This window comes from Bubalus kerabau, chromosome 4 (assembly GCF_029407905.1).
Source record: "Bubalus kerabau isolate K-KA32 ecotype Philippines breed swamp buffalo chromosome 4, PCC_UOA_SB_1v2, whole genome shotgun sequence".
NCBI classification, from domain to species: domain Eukaryota; kingdom Metazoa; phylum Chordata; class Mammalia; order Artiodactyla; family Bovidae; genus Bubalus; species Bubalus kerabau.
Window position 1 is genome coordinate 55,835,669 of NC_073627.1, and position 21,277 is coordinate 55,856,945.

Consider the following 21,277-nt stretch of genomic DNA (forward strand, 5'->3'; position numbering starts at 1 on the left):
CGGCGCCTGGGCTGACCCTCTTCTCCCCCGCACCCCCAGCACCCTCGGGCACCCCGTGCACTGGGGCCGCTGGCCTGGTGCACCCGCAGCTCACGCAGGCCCGGGGCGCGGCCTCCCAGGGGCCCGGTGACACCCATGTCGCACCACAGCCTCGCCTGCCTGCTGGGCTGCCTGCTTTCCTGTCTGCCTGGGAAGGTAAGCCGCTTGCCGACAGTCTGTTGCAGAAGCTCCGACCGGCGGATCACCTCCCTAAACAAACAGAAAGCTGCCAGAGTATAGGCCGCCTGGGGCTGCGGGAATGTGCAATCTCAGACTTCAAAGCGCCCGAAGAGATCTTCTAATTCAAATCTCTCTGGCTTTCTCCCTACTGCCTTCCGGGCCAAGGCGCTAATTGCCCAAGGAGGGAGCTGGTGCCCTTTTCAGACAGAGCGGTTCTCAAGGTTAAAAAGTTCTTCCTGGTATTGAGCGGTGGGCCTCCTTGTGGCTTCAACCACACATATCTCGATTCTGGGCTCCGAGTCACCCAGGCCAAGTCTCCCCGTATGCTGTGTTGGAGTTCAGTGGCCTTTCTTCTGGATAAACAATGCAGCTCCCTCCTGCCTCCCCTAAGAAAAGAGTCTGCTCAGACCCCTGCCCTACCCACAGCCCAGGTAGATGAAGGTGGTCTCCTAGATGGACATACCCACTGATGCCCCAGACAGACCTGGAGTTTCTGTGCTCAGCTGTGTCCTACTCTGTAATTCTGTGGACTGTAGCCGGCCAGGCTCCTCTGTCCATGGAATTTTCCAGGCAAGAGTACTGGAGCGGGTTGCCATTTCCTACTCCAGGGGATCTTCTTGACCCAGGGGTCAAACCCTCGTCTCTTGCATCTCCTGCATTGGCAGAGGGGTTCTTGACCTCTGTGCCACTTGGGAAGTTGAACCTGGACCTCAGCAAACCAAGAGGAAACTAAAAGACACTTGCTCTGTGGAAGGAAAGTTGTGACAAATCTAGACAGGATATTAAAAAGCAGAGACATCACTTTGCTGACAAAGGCAAAGAAAGCTTACCAGGCCCTGCTCCATGAGGAGTTCCTCCTGGCTGAACAGTATATAGAGCGCCCAGGAAAAGAGTCAGGCTGGGCCAGGTGACTGCCCTAGCCATCTGTCTTTCCATTCTGCTCATCTGTGGGTTCTGGGCTCTTGGTGTCCGCAAGGTGGTACCTGCAGATTTATCTTCTGCAAAAATGAGCCCGAGTATCTGGACTTTGGTCCAACCAGAGTCCCTCCCACTTTTTATGCTTTGCTGTCCTCGGGGCTCAGTCCCAGCTTGAGAGGAGCTCACGGGACTAGGGAGTGCTGTGCCCAGAAGAACTAGGCTGTTGATGACCATAGCGGGGTCAGCCTCCCTCTAGGCTCACGTGTTTACTTCTGGCTGTGCTGGGTCTTCACTGTTATGCAGGGTTTTCTCTAGTTTCCGTGAGCGGGAGCTACTCTCTAGTCGCGGTGCATGGGCTTCACATTGCAGAACATGAGCTCTAGGGTGCACGGGCCTCAGCAGTTGTGGCATGCTGGGCTCAGGAGTTGTGGCTCCCAGGCTCTAGAGCGCAGGCTCAGTAGAGTGGCACCCGAACTTAGTTGCTCCAAGGCACATGGGATCTTCTCAGACCAGGGATTGAATGCATGTCTCCTGCATTGGCAGGCGGATTCTTTACCACGGAGCTGCCAGGGAAGCCCCTCTCTAGTGTACTGAGGCACCTGCTGGAGGGTTGAGGTTGCAGGAAACACAGGAGAACTTGGCTTGAAGAAGACAGGCACGATGTGAAATGATGATACTGAGAGCTGCTTATCAGTGCTTACTGTATGTCGGTCACTTTTCTGGGGTGCTTTGTTCACATTATTTTATCACACAACTATGCTATGAAGTCAGTATTAATACTTCCATTTCACAGATCAGGAAAACGGGAGCACAGAGATAATCAGGTCCTTATTCAGTAAGTGGTACTACCTGAATTTGAACCCAGGCAGCTTCCCTGGTGGCCCAGCTGGTAAAGAATCTGCCCGCAACCTGGGTTCGATCCGTGGTTTGGGAAGATCCCCTGGCGAAGGGAACAGCTACCCATTCCAGTATTCTGGCCTGGAGAATTCCATGGACTGTATTCTATGGGGTCGCAAGGAGTCAGACACAACTGAGTGAATTTCACTTTCACTTTCAGCGGAATTCCGAGCTGGTGCCTGAACACTAAGCGATAACACTCGGGTGGGGGAACAGGTGGTAAGACTTAGAACCCTTGCATAAATGCAGTTTGGAGAGCGCAGAAAGGTCCACCTGCTTCAAAGCCTTTCCAACAGCATGCCCGAAAGTCAGCTATTAGCATTCTTTGTCTGGTTTTAGTAACAGCAACAGTCTCTTAGCATTTCCATCAAACGGCAGATGTGCTGCTGAGGGAGAAGCATTGCACCCCTTTTGCCCAGTATCACAGCCTTACACTGATATTTGTTGACCTGGCTCGCTGGGCCAGCTGGAGGAAGGTGTGGAAGTTTCTGGAGCTGGTGGTGGGGAGTTGGGGTATTGAGGGGGCTGTGGGGTTCTACTGCCACCTGGTGGCTGTCTCTTGGAAGTGGCGGTTGCTGGCCGCTGCAAGGCCAGACCACCGCGTTCCCAGAAGGGAGACCTCAGCACCTGTTTTTTCCTCAAGCCAAACAGACAGAGGACGTTTACTCTGTTCACATGGTCTTACGTTTGGTAAAATTTACAAAGATATTTTTGTACTTTTTTTTTTCTTAAAAGGGCCACTAAGGTTATATAAGCTTCAGACCCCACAAAACCAGCATCTACCCTGCCTGTCATTTCTATAGAGTCACAATTTTTAAAAAAAATCAGTCCAGGAGGATTATTCCAGGGACTCTGCAGGAAGGACTGGTGGAGCTCAATACAAGCTCAGCACGAGCCTGCCTTGCTCTGACCTTGCCATTCAAAGTGTGGTCTGTGGATACCGTGACCAACCGTTCCAGTTTTCCAGGACTGAGTGGTTTCCTCCGATATAAAACTTTCAGTGCTAAACCAGGAAAGTCTGGGGCAAACCTGGACAAGTTTATGATTCTATCTGCAGACCACCAGCCTTGGGGTCAGCTTGGAAGTCTGTTAGAAATGCAAAGTTTCAGGCGTCATTACAGACCTACTGAGTCAGAATCTGCATTTTCCAAGAATTCTAGGAGCTTCAGGGGCACATTAAAGATAGAGGGCTCTGCTTTCCCCAAGATAAGAAGGGCCCACGCCAGCCCCGAAATGTGTGCTTTCAAGGGTCTCATCTTCTGCTGAGAAAACCCCATAGCGTGATTCCAACTGCCCTTTAATTTTGATAACCAGAGGTCAGGACTAACTGGCTCCTATTTCCTTGGCTACCACAGGAGATATCATGAGACCTCCCAGGGCAGGTAGGCATAAAGTGCTTCTCTTTCCTTTGCCTTAACTGGATTCTTCTTGGGGATAAGGCTGCTGTTTGCTGAAGCATTGAATGGGCAGCCATGTGAAAATGCCTTGGAAATTGTTAAGTGTGCTCCGTGGTGGCTCAGATGGTAAAGAATCTGCCAGCATTGCGGGAGACCCAGGGTTGGGGAGATCCCCTGGAGGAGGGCATGGCAACCCACTCTAGTATTCTTGCCTGGAGAATCCCATGGACAGAGGAACCTGGTGGACTACAGTCCATGCAGTTGCAGAGTCAGATGCAACTTAGCAACTAACACACACACGATTGAATAAGTTGTGATTTATTGCTCTTAGGCATGGAATGGTCAGAAGTCATTATCATCATTACTCCTATTTGTTGAGCAATTACTATATACCAGGCACGGTTTTAAGCACTTTGCAGGAATTAACCCTCTGACTCCTTACAACAAGGCTATGTGGTGGGTGTTATGATATTGCCCATTTCACAGATGACAAAGCTGAGGCCCAGAGGTTTGTAAAAGGGATCTGTCAGTGAGGCACAGAGGACAGCCAGGACTGGAAGTGAGCCGGGGCGTGATGGGGTGGAGGACTGCTTACAGCTTTCTCCCCATGGGTGTGCCCAGGGAAGGCCTCCAGCGAGGAGTGCTGAGATCACCGCATCCTCATTTGCCCTATCTTGGTTTTATTTCTCGGTGCTGTTCAACAAGAAAATTCTTTTGAAGAGTCAGCTCTAGGCTCAGCACCAGGCTGGGTGTCAGGAGGCAGAGATAAGAGTCCTGGTTGCTGCTTCAATGAGGCCCAGACTCAGAGAAGCAGACACTGTTACAACACCAAGCCGGCCATATGGGAGCGATAAGCTGAGGGAGTGCAAAGGCCCCGGGGACACATCTGTCCAGTCCGGTGGAGTGTATGCTGGGCTGACATACCTTCCTGGCCGACTGTGAAAGGAAGTGGAAGCGTGGGCCTCGAATCAGGGAAGGTCTGGGCCAGGAGGTGAGAGGGGGCCCTCCTGTCGCTTCCTTGAGGACCCCCGCCTCCATGTGCTTCACCTTCCTGGGCCTTGTCCTGTGGATTGAATGTATGTTCTTGCTTGCCTCCTCTCTCAAAGCAACAGCTAACTGCTCCCTGACCCTGGACCCCCACAAAAGGTGAGCAGCAGTATTCAGGATTTCATCGACTTGCCAAAGCTGTTCTGCCATTGGAGATGCTCTTACTTTCAGACAGACAAACTCCTGGGCACTAATTACAAAGATGTGGGCAGAGTGTAAGGAAGTCACCAGGGTGGCCTGGCCCCTACAGCTGGTACAGATGGGCACAGTTGGCCGTGTCGAGGTCTAAAGGGAAGGGAGGAGACAAAGATGAAGCTGGGGAGAGCTGGGCATGAAGAGGCTGCCCTATGGACTTTATGGTCCTGGACCGTACAGGGAGGGGGCGACGGCTGGGGTGGGGGGCAACTTCTATCTCCTTCTTCTTCTCTGTCCCACGCGAATGCCACCCATTGGTGATACCAACTGGAACCCAACTGGGAACAGAGGGCAAGGGGCTGGAGGAGGCAGTCCTAGAAGCCAGCCTCTGGGCCTACAGAGCAGGGTGAGAAGGATACAGAGAGGGTGTGGCCCTGGGTGGGAAAATGGAAATAATCAGTACAAGTACTTACCGCTCAGGGGTGTGGGCTGAATGGGGTTCCTCCAAAATTCATATGCGGAGGTCCCAGTACCTCAGGATGTGACTGTGTTTGGAGATAGCCTCTTTAAAGAGGCATTTAAGTTAAAATGAAGTCATTAGTTTGGGCCGGAATCCAGTGTGATGGGGTCATAGCAGAGGACACAGACTCACACAAAGGGAAGAGCGTGTGAAGCACGGGAGATGACGGCTGTCTCCAAACCCGGGAGAGAGACCTCCGCAGAAACTCACCCTGCCAACACCTTGATCTCTGACTTCCAGCCTCCAGAACTGTGAGACAATAGATTTCTGTTGTTCAAACCGTTTGTCCGAGCCAGTCAAAGTGTCAATAAATTATTCAGCGTATGACATCAATTATGGATTTGCCTTTCTGTCTTCCTCTCCGGGTAGCCAGTTTCTCTACGACTCAGCACTGGGTCAGGTAGGTGCTGAAATGTTTCTGGGACAAATGGATTATTTAAGAAGAGAAAAAAACATTAAGGTGATCTATGAAATAGCATCAAAAGGCCGAAGTCTCAGGTGGCAATCAGTGGATTACAGGACACGACAGCAAGAGTGATGCCATAACAGCCACTAGACTTGTTTGTGACTCGCCAGCCCCCGCTGTGTGCCAGGCACTGTGATTCATGCTTCACATGAATGATCGCTTTTAATCTGGCAACAGGCCACTTAGATAGCTGACAGATGTCAGCTGGGGAAACAGAGTCTTGAAAAGTTACCTAAGTCCCCAAGATGCCAGGATTAGTGTGCACATCTATGGTGTGATACAGTGGGACAAAATGGGGCTGAGTGGTATCATGGAAGGAATATGGTCTTTTGGCTGGAGGAGGGCATGGCGACCCACTCCACTACTCTTGACTGGAGAATCCCGTGGGCAGAGGAGCCGGGCGGGTTACGGTCCATGGGGGCGCAAAGAGTCGGACACAACTGAAGTGACTGAGCACACTTGCAAGCATGGCCTTTTGGAGAGTTTACAAGCTCTATTCTCTTATCTGTGCGACTGTCAGGACATGACCTATGGCCTCAGGGAGTTGAACAATGGGAGGAGATAGTCCAGGTCTCTGGAGTGGTGTCTGGCACGGGTCCATCAGCTTTTTGCAGCCTTGAGAGGCCTGGGTAAGGAGACAGAAAACCCTGACTATCCATTCTGCTCGCCCCTAGCTTCTTTCTTCCTGCGTGAAGAGCGAATGCTCACTGGAGTACACACTTCCCCTTGCAGCCTCAGAGGCTTCCCAATCCATCTTGCTGCCATGTCTCCATGGTTCCCTACTCTGTGTGCGTGCGTGCTAAGTCACTTCAGTCGTGTCTGACTTTGTGACGCCATGGACCGTGACCCGCCAGGCTCCTCTGTCCATGGGATTCTCCAGGCAAGAACACTGGAGTGAGTTGCCATTTTCTCCTCCAGGGGATCTTCCTGACCCAGAGATCAGCTTGAACCTGAATCTCTTATGTCTCCTGCTTTGGCGAGCGGCTTTCCTAGTAGCACCACCTGGGAAGCCCACCCTTACTCTACCCATTAATATTCTGTTCTCAGTCACAGAAACATGAAATAGGATGCTGGAGGGGAAACTTTGAAGGCTCAGAAGAGGAAGGCACTTCCCTAAGAAGATCTCAAGAGAAAACTGCCCCCTTGCAATCCCTCCCCCACAGACGGTTTGGGTCTTTGGCTCCCCTCCCTGAACTTGGAATGAGCCCTTCTCATTCTTGAGCAGCAGTAACTGGGTAATGGCGGTGGCCCGCGGGGCAGGCCTGAGTGGGAGAAGGGAAGTGTGTCTGTGGTTGGGGTTGGCAGCTGGCTCTGACTTGGCCAGAATTAGAAGCTTGTTTTGAAGCCTGGAAAGACTATATTTAGCTGGGAGCGTGTTTGCGCTTCCTGGAGCAAGGTCTTACAGACCTGCCTAGGACTTCACGCTCGACCCAGCGGCCAGACCTACGCTCTCTCTTCCCTGTTCCAGAGGATCCCGAGGCAGCCGGGAAACCCCGCTGTCAGCCCCTGGCCTCAGATCAGCCTGTCCCCAGCCCCTGGGGCCTGTTTTGCCTGTCTTTCTCAGCCCACCAGTCTCCAGCCAGAGGCACTAGTAAGGGGCACTGTGGAGTCCCAAAAAGTGCCCAGGCGGGGCTGGATGCCTAGCTCTGACTGTTACTTATCAGACAAGTTACTTAACCCCCTGTGGCCTCACATTCTCATCTATAATGAGGATAACAACAGCCGCTTGTGGATAGGTGTGTGGATTCAGTGAGATAAACCAAAGACACAGTAACAGCTTATGAGACAATCCCCTCCTCCACCTCACCAGCCTCCCAGAAGAGGATTCTGGGACAGCTTGACTCTCTTTCTTGCTGACAAAGATAATGGACTCCTGAGAGACAGCTTGTATGTACGTGATTCAAAACATTTCCTTGGATTTGTTGTTGTTCAGTTGACTAAGTCATGTCTGACTCTTTGCAACCCCATGGACTGCAGCACGCCAGTCCTCCCTGTCCCTCACTATCTCCCGGAGTTCGCCTAAGTTCATGTTTACTGAATAGGTGATGCTATCCAACCATCTCATCCTCTGCCGCCCTCTTCTCCTTTTGCCTTCAATCTTTCCCCACATCAGAGTCTTCCCCAAGAGATTTTCCCTTAGATTCAAAAGTTCAGAAATGAATACAGGGGCTTCCCTGGTGGCTCAGTGGTAAAGAATCCACTGCCAATGCAGGAGCAACGGGTTTGATCCCTGGCCTGGGAAGATGCCACATGCGTGGGAGCAACTAAGCCTGTGTGCCACAACTGCTGAGCCTGTGCTCTGGAGCCCAGGAGCTGCAACGACTGAAGCCTGAACGCCCTAGAGCCTGTGTTCCACAACAAGAGATGCCGCAGAATGAGAAGCCCACTGAGTAGCCCCTACTCAGCTGCACCCAGAGAAAAGCCCACACACCAGTGAAGACCCAGCACAGCCGCCCCCCACCTCCCCAGAAGACCTCTGTCTTAAAAAAAAAAAAAAAAAAAAACAAAAACCCATGAATATAGACTCTTACAGGTCAAACTCTGAAGGATACATAAAGAAAAAAAATCTCCCTTCTCCTCCTGCAATCTCACTGGAGATCATCAACTTTCACAGCCCATGGGTGCCTTTCCACATAGTTTCTATCTGCATACAAACACAAACACTGGAAAACGTTCTCCTTTTAACAGGTTAAAGATGCTTCTCTGCAAGTTCCTTTTTCATTTTACAGTAGGTCATGGGCATCATCTAGGGCAATACATGTGGATCTAGCTCATTGGTTTTAATAGCTGCATAAGACTCCATAGATTATATGAAGCATAGTTTTCCAGTCATTTCCCATTCGATGGATGGGAGGGTGCATTACAAACAATGCTGCAGCGACTGCTGCTGCTGCTAAGTCGCTTCAGTCGTGTCCGACTCTGTGCGACCCCGTAGACGGCAGCCCACCAGGCTCCTCCGTCCCTGGGATTCTCCAAGCAAGAACACTGGAGTGGGTTGCCATTTCCTTCTCCAAAGCATGGAAGTGAAAACTGAAAGTGAAGTCGCTCAGTCATGTCCGACTCTTCGCGACCCCATGGACTGCAGCCTACCAGGCTCCTCCGTCCATGGGATTTTCCAGGCAAGAGTACTGGAGTGGGGTGCCATTGCCTTCTCCGGCTGCAGCGACAGCCCTTGCACAACTATCCTTGTGAAATTGTGCTTTAATTTCTACAGGATCCTTTACGCAAAGTATGATAATTGGGCTAAAAGGTTATCCTGAGAGTGTATTTCCCCCAGATTTTTGAGCTTCCTACTCGGAATTTGTTTGTTCCGTACACTTTCACTTTTCAAGCTCCAAGGAGCAGCTAGCTAGCGACGCCTCCCGGGGAGAAAACACCAGCTGTCTGCAGCCAGCAGATGCAGGTGGCGCTTCAGGGCCAAAGGGTTTAGTGGGGAGCGCTTAAGGGCAGGAGACGCAGGAAGGAGGATTGGGCTCCAGAGTGACCCTGGTCAGGTGACGTCCCTCCTCGGGGCTCGGTTTCCCTCTGCGTAGACTGTGATATCGTGGTCCCGGCGCGGGTTGGAAAAGAATTTCCAGACATGAGACAGAATGAAAAAAGAATAAAGCGTATTAGAGTGGGAGATGCTGTTAGAACAGCGGGCCAATTCAAGGGAGAACCGACCTTGAATGGGGGGGTCCTTAGTCCACTTTTATAGCCAGGGTACAAGGAGTGCGCCTGGGGTCTTGGGGGTCATTTGCTGATTGGATGAGGCTCCTATACTGGGTGGGGGAAAGAGTAGGGCAAATGCCTCCTCCCTACGGGGTAGGAGGGGAGACAGGTTATACTGTTCCATTAATAGTTACACCATGGGGGAGGGAAGGACGATAAGGGTCTGGTTTTTCCGTTCCTGCGTTCCAAGACCCTCCTTAGTTATCTGCTCTTCCGTCCTTGGATCACCACATGTGACTCCAACCAAAATGAGACGCAGACTGAGCCTAGAGCTGGTGATCTCTGATCTCTGCCTTATGAATTCCTGGCCTTGTTGGCTCCCCCAGGACCTAGGCTGCGTTTCCCTACTCCCTCCCCATCATCTTCCCTGGCTCCTTCAAGAGCAGAGGTGGCAAGAAAGGGTAAAGCGACAAATAAGCCCTCTCCTGGATCGGTCATGTATTGCTTTTGCCCGGCTTTGGCTCTCTCCCGCCCTGGCGGCTCGGCTATCGAGTGCTCCCGTCTGAGCCTGGCGAGTAGCCGAGGGTGCGGCGATTCGGCCATCCTTTGCTTCCGCCTGGCCCCGCCCTCCCGTTCGAGCCGCAACCCGGGCACTGCGATCGGTGGCTCGACCCGCGACTTTCGCCCACTTTGCCTGCCGCGGGCGCTTCCGGTTCCGGTACAGGCACAGCGCGGGATCTAAGGCCCCGAGCATGGCGGGGAGCCGGCTGGAAACCGTGGGGAGCATTTTCACGCGGTGCGTGCTCGGAGCCGGGGGTGTGCCGAGGGCGCGAGCGCGTCTCCCCCTTTTACGCCCTTTCTTGGGTGGGTCTGATCCTGGCCAGGCCTTTCTCGTGCTTTGTCCTGCTTCGGAAAAATTGTGCTTGGCTGCGTCACCCCTCGAATTTCTTAGCTCGCACGTTCAAGATCGCACCTTTCCGCTCTCCAAGTGGAAAGTGCAGTGAAAGTCTGCGACCCCTTGGGCTACACAGTCCATGGAATTCTCCAGGCCAGAATACTGGAGTGCGTTGCGTAGCCTTTCCCTTCTGCAGGGAATCTTCCTAACCCAGGGATCAAACCTGGGTCTCCCGCATTGCAGGCGGATTCTTTACCATCGGAACCACCAGGGAAGCCCAAGAATACTGGAATGAGTAGCCTATCCCTTCTCCAGGGGATGTTCCCGACCCAGGATTCGAACCGGGGTCTCCTGCATTGCAGGCGGATTCTTTACCAGCCGAGCTCCAAGTGGAGGTCTCTGGGAAAAATAAGGGAGGATGGGGCTGTTGGGCCTGGTCAGAACAGTCTTTGCATTTTCCTTGATTGGACGTGGATGAGGCGACGGGAGTGGAACGCACATGAGAAGGTGGATTAACCCTGAGCACTGTTTGGTTGGTTTGGAGTTTGGAAAGATTTTACCATCTAGCAGGTAGGGGACCCCCTGCTCTGCCCGCCTTCCGGTTGTCTTCTGGACTCCACGACCCTGCCAGTGTCTCAGGCTGCATCAGGGGCTCAGACAGGCTGTTGTCACTTACTGACCTTTGTTCTTTACTCTTCCTTCAGGACGCGAGACCTGATTCGGGCTGGAGTGTTGAAGGAGAAACCCCTTTGGTTTGACATATATAACGCCTTCCCTCCGCTGCGGGAGCCGGTCTTCCGAAGGCCTCGCTTGCGATATGGCAAAGCTAAATCTCCCACCCAGGACATCTTTTACCACGAGGATCAGATTAGAGCGTGAGTGTGGCGCCCATACGGTGGACCAGAGGCAGCACAACTTCAGAACGAAAGGTTTAGCCAGCATTCTAGCCACTTACATAGGAATTGAGTAAGGGCTTGCCCTGTGTAGGTGGTCTTGTCCATCTCGCCAGATTAGGGAATCAGTGCCCCTCCCCTAGGACAGAGAAGCAGAAGTTCGGATTAGAACCTGGTGCCCAGCAGCTGACCAGCCATTGCAGTTATAGCTGCCTGTTTCTGGGCATCTGTTTGGTGTCTGGCACTGTGTTAAGCCCCTAACAAACATTACTTCATTTAGGTTTTACTCTAACCCTGCAAGATAGGTATCCTCCTCTCCGTTTTAGTCATGAGAACTATGAGGCTCAAGGAGGTCGACTTGACTGGGAATTCACAGGACAAATCTCTTTCCCTTAAATACTGATGTCAGTTTTTAACATCTGGAATGTTAGGATCAGAGACTGTGTCTAATTGAAATGAATACATATCCCTTATTCTTGCCCCTATTCCTGAATAAGAAAAAAACTTAGAAAGTCATCATATTCTTTATTGAGGTTCAGGTGCCCACCTTTCACTTGAGGAACACCATGCTGCCCCCCTTGCCCAACACACCTTTGAGGTAGGAGAACAAGTGTGTTCTGGCTCTGTCTGGAAATTTTCAGAGATCTTTAGGGCATTAAATATTTTTCCAGTACTTTTCTGCTCAGGTCCATTCCGTTCACTTGGTCAGGATGCTTTCAGGGTTGTTTATATGTTAAAATCATTTGTGCTTCTTCTGTGTACACAGCAGCGGAACTGGGTGGTGGTCATTGGAGGATGGAATATTTTACTGCATCCTCTTGTTACTTGTAATGTCCAAATTATAACACTGTGAACTTAAGTAGTTTTTTGAACCTTTATCTTTTTTTTTGGCTTTTTTGTTTGTTTTGGTGTTTTTGATATTTTAAGGACTTACAACAACAAAATAAATGTAGTCAATGTGTGCTTGCTCAGTTGCATCTGACTCTTTGCGACCCCACAGACAGTAGCCCACCAGGCTCCTCTGTCCATGGGATTCTCCAGGCAGGAATACTGAAGTGGGTTGCCATGTCTTCCTCCAGGGGATTTTCCTGACCCAGGGATAGAACCTGAGTCTCCTGTGTCTCCTGCATTGGCAGGTGGATTCTTTACCACTGAGACATCTAGGAAGCCAAAATCTTAATGGAAAAAGCGAAATCATGAAAGTAATAGAAGAAAACATGGGATAATTGAAAAATAATCTCAATGATATTAATAAAAGCCTACCTAAGCATGACATAAAAACCCAGAAGCCAGGGCTTTCCTGATGGTCCAGTGGCTAAGACTCCTTGCTCTCGATGCAGGGGACATGTCGCAACTTAGAGTTCACATGCTGTAAATAAAGATCCCTTGTGCCATAACTGATTGCTGGCATAGCCAAATAAGTAAATATTTAAATAAACTTATTTAAGTTGAAAAAAAACACACACCAAATCTAGAAGCCATAAATGAAAGCATTAAAGTTTTCTGCACATAAAAACTACCATAAACAAAATAAAAAATCAGCTGACATACTGGGAAGAACTTTGGCAACATGTATGACAAAGGGCTAGTTTCCTGTTTACGTTGCTATAAAAAGACTAAAAGGAAAAAATGGGCAAAGAACATGGATAGGTCACAGAAAAGGGAATTCTTTTGCTTTTAAACATGAAAAGATACTGAGTCTGTTTAATAAGAAAAGCAAAACTACAGTGAAGTACAATATGTGACCGGTCAGACTGATAAAGATCAGAAAGTTGGGAAATATAATATGGTCAGGGTTTGGGGAGTAGGCAGTCTCCTATCTGCCTATTGATACCCTTGTCTGGGTATAAATGGATACAGCCCCCCCTTTGGAAAGCATTTTGGCAGTTTGGAAGGTCAGATTACAAATTAAGGTATCTTGACCCAACAGTACTATTTTTAAAAAATAATTTTTTAATTTATTTATTTTTGGCTGTGCTGGGTCTTTATTGCTCCAAAGGCTTTTCTCTGGTTGCGGAGAATGGGGGCTACACTCTGTGGTGCACGGGCTTCTCAATGCAGTGGCTTCTCTTGTTGGGAAGCATGGGCTCTAAGATGTGCAGGCTTCAGTAGATGTGGCGAATGGGCTCAGTAGTTGCGGCTCCTAAGTTCTAGAGCACAGGCTCAGTAGTTGTGCATGGACTTAGTTGCTCCATGGCACGTGGGATTTTCCCTGACCGGGGACCAAACCCGTGTCTCTTGCATTGGCAGGCGGGTTCTTTACCACTGAGCCACCAGGAAAGCCCCAATAATCCATTTTTATGAAATTATTCCATAGTACACCAAGAAATGTGGATAAAGGTAATCATTGCAACACTAAAATAGCAAAGGACTAAAAGCAATCTACATGCAGTGAATTGAAATGATCTCTGAGAAATATTAAGTAAAAAGGCAAGATGTGTTTACTGTCCTGGGGGTTAAACAATGCGGCTGAGCACAGGGAATGATAGATACGTATATGCTCATAGTGATAGAACATTCCTGGGTGGATACACAGGGAACTGGTTAGTGTTGCTTACAGGGAGGGGAACTGGGAGATTGGGGTACAGGGGTGAGGGGGAGTGCTACTTTTCTCTGGATACCTTTCTGTAACATTTCATGTATTCATATGCACACATTGCTTATTGAAGACAAAAACTGTTTGGCTCAGGGTCTGTAAGTCATGTTATACTCAATTTCTCAGGGTCTAGCAATTATTCTTTACTCCATTCTTGGCCATGATCTATAACTGGAGATTTATATTGTGTTGTTTTGTATTTTCAAGGAAATTTTATGCAGCCTATGGATCTGGTCCAAAAGCTTTTGATCTGTTCAACCCAAACTTCAAGTCTACCTGTCAACGGTAAGTCAGTCCACAAGTCTTGGGTTACCTTTCCTTGTTTTAGAGCTTAGTTGTCAGGTTGAGGAGTCTTGTTGAATTCCACTTGAGGAAAAAGATGTTCCTATGGGAAGATCTCTTAAGGGAATACTTGGTACTGTGTAACAGCAGGATTTGACAACTCTCAGTATACAGAGCAAAGATGTGACTGCTTGGAATTCTAGGTTCGTGGAGAAGTACACTGAGCTACAGAATCTTGGAGAAACAGATGAAGAGAAGTTATTTGTGGAAGCAGGGAAAGCTTTGTTGGCAGAAGGTGTCATTTTAAGACGAGTAGAAAAAGCAAGGACTGTGAGTATTTTATTATCACAGCTCTTACTAGGATTGATTGTTGGAGGTTAAAAGAAGGCTTGGTTTTCTTTCTCCACCCATGGTTCCAGATCAAATCCTGGTAGACTGAGTAAACTAGAATTTTGTGGTAAGGATTGCTGCATGCAACAAGTGAATTGTCATGAGGGCTTTTAAAATTGTGGTTCTGTAGAGAGTTTTTGTGTTTATTGTGTGTAATTGAATTTGACCTGAGATAGTAATGCTGAATTTTTGACTCAGTGATAGAATGTGCCTAGTCATATATTAATACTTTCAGCCAGTTGAATGAAAGTGATAACGTTTGAGTGATGTACTTGTATCTGGTGTTTTAAGCAACAGGAAGGTAGTCAAGTGTCCCGGAAATCTGAATCCATGGGTATCGAATCCCAAACTGCGTTGGAGGAGAACCCGCCTCTGAAAGAAGTTCCGCAGGCCTAGCGTCTGGAGTCACCTGGGGAAGAGTCCAAAGGCCTCTCACCTCCCTGAAGAACGTGTATGCTGTGTACACTGCCATCCAAGCTGGATTCACTACTGGAATGTTGAACTGTTTTTAACAGTTGAACTTTGTAAATGTTTCCTGATCTCTGAGGCATGGTGTTTGCCTTCTTTGGGTTCCCACTTGTAGGTTGTCATAAAGCTCTGTATTATGGTTTGAAGAAGCAGTTGTGTGAACTTTTATGTTATGGTGGTATTAAATAAAGAATTCCTCGGTGCTTATAAAGTAAATTTACTTTAAAATTGTAAATAGCATGAGAAAACCTTTATAAGTATTGTTTGAATGGGATTCACTCTGAGTTGGTTTGCTTGGAGTCTTGTGTTCACATTTGATTCTCTGGTACGTTTCTTTTCTCGGATCCATCCGACTTTGACTTGCATATCACATGTGGTTCCCTGGCCAGCTGTTTCTGTCTGTGAATAATCTTTGTACTCTTTGCTTGAGAGGCCAGGCTGACATGTGCTTTGCAGTAAGAGCAAGGACCTGTCACTGATGATGAAGTAAGGTCAAAACTGCAATCTCATGAATTGAGTGCTGGAGACAGCATAGACCTGCACATAGTAGGCTGCTCAGGAAGATTTCCTGAATGAATGACTGATCACATGTAGCTGAAAAATGAATTCAGACCATGTCTCTGTAGGTAACTGAGCTGCCAAGAGGGATGACACCCCCCACCCCCATCCACCTGCCTCCCTGGTGTCAAGCTGTGCTTACGAGTTTTTGCCAGCTCTCCTGCTTTATTCATTTTCTTATCTTTTACTGAATAAATACTCCTCAGCTATAATTAATGAGCTTCTTCAGAAACTTCTTCCTTTCAAACCCATGTAGCTTTTCCCCCCATTCTTTGTGCAGTGTCTTCTGTCTCCTGGTAGGTTAGGGGCAGGGCCCACATCCCACCACCCAGACGCCTTGCACGCTGTAGTCAGGTCATGGAAGGTCAAGGCATATACGAGGCAAGAGCCACTCTCAGCCATATTACTTCCCCTACCCACCCCCCAACCTTTGTCTTCGTTCTACAATTCCTCTTGTTTAGGGAATGCTTTGCATTTAGCTGGGGAAGTAAATTATGGCCTCTCAACACAGTGCCAAATACCAGGCCTTGCGAGAAGGATTTCAACAGGGGGAAGAGACTGTTGTGTTCTCAGAGGAACAGTCGGGGCTGACTTGTTACCTTTCTAAACCTTTCTAGGATTTAAAAGGCGGTTTCTTTGTCCTAATGGTGAAAATGTTTTTAAAATGTATTGGTTGCATAGTTAAAAACTATGCCCATGGTCCAAAATGCCCGTGGTGAAAAGCCAGTATCCTCCCCAGTGTATCCCCCGGCCCTCCCCTTTTTCCTTCCGTAAGGCCACCACCATCAACTGTTTCCAGAAATAATTTTGAAGGTGTACAAGGGGACATTCTGCATAGTGTTCTGTACCTTGTTTTCCACTAAAGTCTCAGATCCTTTGGATGCATAGCAAGCCTTTAGGTTGGATCTCAGTGATCAAGACAGTCAAAGGGGATGCCATTGTGAGCAGCTGGGTGGTGGTGCCAAGCCCCAGTTCACGCAGAGCCAGGTTGGGTCCCACGATTTGAGGGGAGGTCCATGAGCTGCTGGGCTAAGTTGGAAGTGTGCTCAGCACCCCCACCCACCCACCTGGAGCTGGAGAGAGAACCTAGGAGTTCCACTGCCCTGAACGGAACCCCCAAAAGGATCCTTGAACATCTGCTCCCTTCCCACTGGCAGTCCCTGGATGAGGGGGTGGGTGACCAAAATTTAGGCGTCCGAGGAAGCCAGGGTGGAAAATCTTTTAAAAGAAAAAGCAAGAAAATTCCCTGGTGATTCAGTAATTAGGACTCGGCTGTCACTGCCAAGGGCCTGGATTCAATCTCTGGTTGGGGAATCCCACAAGCCACGTGGCATGCCAATAAATGAAAAAAACAAGGTCAAAGGTGTGAGGCTTCCTTGGGGCGTTCAGAACTCTTCCCACGGTCATTGTGAACAAAAGTCATCACCAGGTCCCTACAGTGTTTGGAGAGTGGAAGTGTGATCTCATTCTTTTTAAAAATTGACGAGTTTATTTGGCTGCGTCAGGTCTAAGTCGCGGCTGGGGGTGGGGGGGTGGGGAATCTTTGTTGCGTCACGCAGCATCTTTCATTGTGGTGCCCTGACCCTAGCTGCAGCCTGCAGGCTCAGTTGGTCTGCAGCATGTGATATCTTAGTTCCCTGACCATGTCCCCTGCATTGCAAGGTGGATTCTCAACCAGTGGCCTAGGAGGGAAGGCCTATGACCTCTTTCTTAAAGAAACTTATCCTTTTGGGAAGATAAGGTGACTTTCAAAGCAAGATGAACAGTGTAGTGTAGAGAGACAGGAAGAGGGTCAGCCCTGGACTAGTCTAGGACCACTGCCTGGGGAGCCTTGAAGAGGGGGTGGGAGGGATGTGAAAGTGTGCCTGCTGTTTCTTAGGCCAGGAACACCTGCCTGCCACCATGGTCTTTAAAAACCATTCATTGGCCTTTTCACATGGTATCTGTGCTCAAAAGCTTTACTAAAATTCACATCAGGTCTCAAGTCCCTGTTGAGCCCCTTCCAGGCTGTGCTCGCTGCAGTCCCAGGTCCACTGTTTGGTTGACCCCGGTCTTCCATGCCAGGGTAGCTCTCCTCTTCCCATTCAGAGCGGGAACAAGGGCAGAAATCCTTATGTGTATGCACTTAAGCATTAAATCAGGAGTGGGCCCTCCATGGGGGTTTGCTGAGCTGAAGCCAAGGAAGGCGTATGTCCAGGTTACAGTGAAATCTGCACAAGATGAGTCTGTAGGTCTGGGTTCTAGTTCCGGTTGTTGCAGTTTTTACTGGTGTGACCTTGTGCCCATTATGGTCTCTCTGACTACGAAATAGGGATGGTATTTGCCTCTTTGGCTTCCAGTTAGTGTTAATACTATGAGAATTACTTGAGACAATGAACACAAAACTCACTTATAATATGTGTGATGGGTACCTTTATTACGCTCTTGAGGAGCAGTGGAAAACAGGTTTGAACAGATAGGATGGGATCGGATCACGGTGGCCTCCGTAACTACACAGAGGAGTTGAGTGGGTGTAAGAAGGTTGGAGCAGAGAAGTAACATAGTGAAGACAGCGTCAGGTCAAAGGAAGATTCGGCCAGACATGACATACAGAAAGGGATGGGGGGTGGGCAGTGAGGGAGGGAGGAAGAGACATGTCAGAAAGACTTCCGTCTCTGCAGTCATCCCACTTGGAGGCAGAGACTCTAAGCTTGCCAACCTGAGTACCGGAAGAACAGTGACGTCACTAACAGAGGTCAAGGTGGGGAAGAGAGCTGCATTTCTCAACATACTGAGTTAGAGGACAGCATTCAAGTGGCAGACAGAGATATGGGTTGGAGGTCTGGGAGATGGGGAGGAAACCTGAGCACAGGGAAGGGCTAGAGCCAGGAGAACGAATGAGCTCTCAAGGGAAGAGGAAGGAGATGCAGGATGTGGGAGCTGAACCAGGTGAGTGCTTAGGACTGGGGAGTAAGAATGTTAGCAAAGGAAACAGGTCCAGCATATTCCTGCGTCTAAATAGTGAGGCTTGTTGCAGTGGTCCTGCATTCACCAGGTTTTATACAGTTCTTCGTTTGCTTTTGTTGGGTAGACCTGATACTTTTCTTTTAAAGATTTTTTTAAGGTGGACCATTTTTAAAGCCTTCATTGAACTTGTAACAATATTGTTTTTATTTTATTTTATTTTATTTATTTTTGAGGCATGTGGGATCTTAGTACCTTAGCTCCCTGACCAGGGATTAAACCCACACCCCCCGCACTGGAAGGGGAAGTCTAAACAACTGGACCACGAGAGAAGTCCTATGGGTAGAACTGATCTTGACTGTGTATCCTTAAAAGGCGAGCGCAACTCTTTTTGTAATTTTATGTAGTCTTCCTTGACTTATGATGGGGTTAAGTCCCCACAAACACATCATAAGTTGAAAATATTGTAAGTTTAAAATGCATTTAATACACCTACCACCCCTCTACATCAGAATTTAGGCCAGCCTACCTTAAACACGCTCAGAACACTTCCATTAACCTACAGTTGGGCAAAATCCTCTAAGACAAAGCTTATTTTATAATGAAGTGCTGAATATCTCGTGCAGTTTGTTGAATACTGTACTGAAAGTGAAAAAGAGGATGGTTGTGAGAGTATCGGTTGTGTACCTTTGTGCTGGCACGGCTGACGGCATCACGAGACGGTATCACGTACCTGTCACTAGGTTAGGAGAAGATCAAGATTCCAAAATCAAAGTACAGTTTCCACGGCATGCAGATTTTTCACACCATTGTAAAGTTAAAAAATTGTAAGCAAACCATTGTAAGATTGGGGACCATTTGTTTAACACTCAACATTCTGTTCTCTGATAGTGAAACTGGTATTACAGGAAAAACTGTGCCTCCGAAGAATTCTTGGTTTTCTTAGAATGATACCCTTTCCCCAAATGAATAATGGCTGGGGACTTCCCTGGTGGTCCGGTGGCTAAGACTCCATGCTCCCAGTGCAGGGGGTCTGGGTTCGATCCCTGGTCAGGGAACTGGATCTCACATCCTGCAACTAAAGATCTTGCATGCCAGCAAGTAAAGACCTCCAATGCTGCAACGAAGATCACGGCAGCGAAGACTGAAGATCCCACGTGCCACTAAGACCGACACAGTCAAATAGACAAAAATAAATGACGACTTGCCACTAGAAGACACTCACCGGCTTCTTTCTTTTCAAACAAAGTGGGATGAGAATCTTATCATCTGATTCAAGTGGGATGATAAGGCTTTCTCTGAGGCCAGCCCTGATGCCCGCCTCTGTTCTCGGGCACCCAGACGAGGCTCACTCGCGTTGTGCAGCCTCGTTCGTCCTTCTAGGCTCCGACCAAGCCCGGCTCAGAACCGGGCCGTCCGTTTCCCTGACTACCTGGGAGCTGCGCTATGTGACAGGGTGGCTCTGAGAGTGAAAGCAAGCTGGCACTGTGGAGCTGGGAACGAGGAAATACGAGTCGAGTGTGTGTGCGTGTGTTCTGTGTCTGTGAGGTTGGGCGTTGTTCCTGAGCTCCATCCCAGAGCTGCCAAAAGGTGGGAGACTGACTGGCTGGGTTAATCATGCATTCTGAGCTTTTGATGGGGCTCGACGAGACAGATGCCTGAGCAGGTTCAGTGAACAACTTGGTTGAGGTCACCTTGGCTGATGGAGGAAGGGCACTTGCCCTCCTGTGGCAAAGACAGGAAATGGCTTTCCTGTCACTCCCAGGGTAGCGCTCAGTGTGGCAAGCGGGTCTCTGATTGGATGAGCCCAGCACTGGAGCAGTTTCTGTGGAGAGGTTGAACCAGACAAGTGTTTATTGCTGCAACACGAAAATTAAAAGGTTGCTAGGGGAAGGCAAGGGAGGCAGGAAGTTAAGTGCCGAGTCCCCTACAAATGCCGCTGCCGTGGTCCACCCCCAGCCCATCGGTGCAGATTACAGAGAAGGGATTTTCCTTGAATGCTAGCTGACAATGAAATTACATTTGGGGTATAGTTTTACCCTCGACTGATGCTTTTCCTGAACTGGAACTGAAATGTCAGTCACCTGACCTTCTAGTCACTCAGTTCTTTTAATTAAAAGATGGTTCTAAGCAAAATCTAGTGGTGGTCCATTTATTATTTATCAAGCATTTTCCTTCCAGCAGTTAGTGAAAGGTCAGTGGCTTCAACGGATGCTTTGTTTTGGGTGAGCAGCTTAGATGAAAAAGATACACAATCAATCTCCACTCCCTCCTATTTGCTCACAGGCAGGACACTGTTTAATAGTCACTGTGGCATTTAGGATCTCAGACCTCTTGAAACATGCGGAAAAGTGCATGTGCATCCCTTGCTGCTGAACATTTCTCCAAAAGCAAACATCAGGTTGTGATTATGGTTAATAATGAGATATTGATTGTTTGAAAATGTCACCGCCTGGGACGTTGGCCCCAGCACCTCTAGATGGCGCTGCCCTCTCACGCTGACGGGCCACGATCGGTTCATTTCCTTGCCTCGGGATACCTTGCCTTTCAAGGTTGGCGAGTGTCCTTGGAAAATGATGTTCTGGCTGAGATTTAGGAAGCTGAGGTCCTGGGGGTGCCTGGGGGTACAGTAGAGATGGGAGTGGAAGGGCCACAGGACACATGCTAAGACCTGCAGAGTGGGGGTGGGTGGACCCAGCGCAGTCTGCACCCTAACAGGAGCAGAAGGGGAAGGACCTAACCAGTGCTGAGCCCCTGGAGTCTCTGCCCGCAGCAGGGTTCTCTGACCTTCTCCACTCAGTCTGCGAATTTGCTTCAGAGGATGGAGGGGGAGAACAGTGCAGGCAGAGGGGGCAGTGCGGAGCCACAGAAAACACCCAGGCCTGTGGCCAGAAAGACCTGAGATTGAAACCCTGATCAGTTGCTTTGTCTTGTGACATGGGGAGTGAGCGAGTAAATAGCTTGTGCCTCGGTTTCCTTATCTGCAGGACAGGAAAACCCAC

General features: G+C 49.1%; 1 protein-coding gene across 1 annotated transcript; it reads left to right on the forward strand.

Annotated features, from left to right (window-relative positions):
- The first annotated feature begins 9,878 nt into the window (after positions 1-9,878).
- Positions 9,879-14,990, forward strand: MRPS23 (mitochondrial ribosomal protein S23). The gene is made up of 5 exons (XM_055577546.1): positions 9,879-10,046; positions 10,850-11,020; positions 13,842-13,919; positions 14,120-14,246; positions 14,598-14,990. The coding sequence occupies exons 1-5, from the start codon at positions 10,003-10,005 to the stop codon at positions 14,700-14,702; spliced, it is 525 nt and encodes a 174-aa protein (XP_055433521.1). The 5' UTR covers positions 9,879-10,002; the 3' UTR covers positions 14,703-14,990.
- The last annotated feature ends 6,287 nt before the right edge of the window (positions 14,991-21,277 follow it).